The sequence below is a fragment of the Mandrillus leucophaeus genome, unplaced genomic scaffold (genome assembly GCF_000951045.1).
Source record: "Mandrillus leucophaeus isolate KB7577 unplaced genomic scaffold, Mleu.le_1.0 Scaffold242, whole genome shotgun sequence".
NCBI classification, from domain to species: domain Eukaryota; kingdom Metazoa; phylum Chordata; class Mammalia; order Primates; family Cercopithecidae; genus Mandrillus; species Mandrillus leucophaeus.
In genome coordinates this window covers 741,239-743,224 of record NW_012102499.1, presented here as the reverse complement: position 1 = coordinate 743,224, position 1,986 = coordinate 741,239, and the positions used below count along the sequence as shown (strand labels likewise).

At 44.2% G+C, this 1,986-nt stretch overlaps 1 protein-coding gene across 2 annotated transcripts in view; it reads right to left on the bottom strand.

Moving 5' to 3' along the window:
- SLC28A3 (solute carrier family 28 (concentrative nucleoside transporter), member 3) overlaps nucleotides 1-1,986 on the bottom strand; it is a 72,799-nt gene that overhangs the window by 33,341 nt on the left and 37,472 nt on the right. For both annotated transcript variants that reach the window (XM_011982739.1, XM_011982738.1), the window contains one exon: nucleotides 258-349. In XM_011982739.1, the coding sequence (XP_011838129.1) occupies nucleotides 258-349 (92 nt within the window). The remainder of the gene's footprint in view (nucleotides 1-257; nucleotides 350-1,986) is intronic.

The window sequence follows — 1,986 nt, the reverse complement described above, 5'->3', positions numbered from 1 at the left end:
TCCAGCCTGGGTAACAGAGCTAGGCTCCATCTCAAAAAAAGAAAGGAAGGAAGGAAGAAAGAAAAAAGCTTCTGGCCTCATAAATGGGGTAGGGAAACCATTTGCAAGGGCTTCACCTATAAAGGGCTTCTTGATTTACTTCTCTGCCTCCCTGGATGATTCAGTAAAGGTTTAATCTCTTTCCACCTAAAGTTAATATTTGTGGGAACCCCTGCAAAAAAAAGACTGTGGTATCTCTATCCCTCTTTGTTATTTACCTGCTAATAAAATGCCCCAGATGATGTGCCGAAGAGTGGTTTTGTGTTTCCTACAGAAACCACATACTATGTCATATCTCCTTTCCAAACACCTGCAACACAAAAGCAAAAAGGCAGGGAGAAGTAAATACCAAAAACATGAAATACATTGTATGCTGAGGCTAGATTAGGCTTTGTAAACCAAGAAAGCAAACAAACACATGTGTGAGGCATATGTCTTACAAACTAGAAAGGGGAAACTCATTTCATTTTAGACTAGAGTCAGCCATGATCGTGACCATTCATTGATCACCATCACTGAATAAGTGTGCCAACCCCTGAGGGATTAGAGAGGTGCAGACAACATGCTCCTGGGAACAGAGCAGGGGAGATGGATAACTAACCAAAGCTGAAATAGTCACAGGAAGAGAGTGTTTCTGGCACACTACGAGATCCTCTGTTAGCTTCTAACCAATGGTTATTACGTATTTGTTGTTAGAAAACAAAAAGCCAAGGAACTCTGTCATCCCTCTTGGTTTGGCAAAATCTGAACAAGTTGGTGGTGCTCTGTCCCCCATCACCATCCCCATTAGTCCAAGACTGATGGGCTTCATGGGGTGTGCTTAAAATGCAAAGTAGGATTTCCTGGATGTTAGGGCTATTAACCAATGGGTTGTCACAGCTTTCTCAGAAAGCTCTGGAGGTGTTGGACTGTCTTTATTTCCATCCAGGGCTTTGTTATGGGGTGGGTGGGTAGTGTGTGAGCAATGTGTAGGTTGTCTTCGGAGGAGGATCGTGTCCAGCAGTTCCCCAGGAGTGAGCTGGGAGGCCAGGGTGATGGTCACATTTCTCTCTTCTCCTTATCTGGGGATCGTCTTGTTCCCATGTAGATGCCTCCTTGTTTGGAGGCCTCTCCTTCTCCCACTTGAGTCTGGGTGGAAGGAACTTCTTGCATATTTCCCCGTTGTCCCCTCCAGGTCACGGGATAGCACTTCTAAAAATGACCATTTCTCATCCCATATAGATGATTTCCAAACTCCAGGACCTCAAAGGACGTGGCCCTGAGCTGGGAGACCTGCACTCCCCTTGGTCAGTGCCTTCACTTTCCTGCCTTCCAACAGTCTTGCCTGCACCTCCAGGTGAGCCACCTCTCAAGCTTTGGGGTACAGCTCAAGCTTTTGGCTTCTAAAAAGTCTTCTTGCATCTCCTCAGACAGATACATGCCTCTGAAGTTTATTCTTACTGTCTTCTTTGATTGTGTTTATTTCAAGTAGCAGGAAATATTGGTTATTTGGTTAATAACCAGTCATTTGGTTATCTAGGCTGAATAATTTCCAACCCATTAACCCTAGTGAAACCTGAGTGCCTCTGACCACACAAGAGAATTTCTCAGTCCCCCAGGGCCAGAGACCCTGGAGAACAGATGCCTGTGAGCCATACAGCACCATGAGTAGAACCTTGGATATTAAGGATGTTCAGCAGACACGTATTGGTTGATAGATGAATGAAATGGGAGTAAATATTGCTTATCTGAAACGTATTTTACGGCTCTGAGTTGGAGATCCATTCGTGGGTTATAAAGTCCACATAGTAACCACTATTAAAATAGAAGGAGGCCAGGTATGGTGGCCTGTAATCCCAGCACTTTGAGAGGACAAAGTAGAAGGATTATTTGAGCCCAGGAGTTTAAGACCAGCCTGGGAAACACAGTGAGACCTTGTCTCTACAAAAAAAAAAAAAAAAAAAAAAA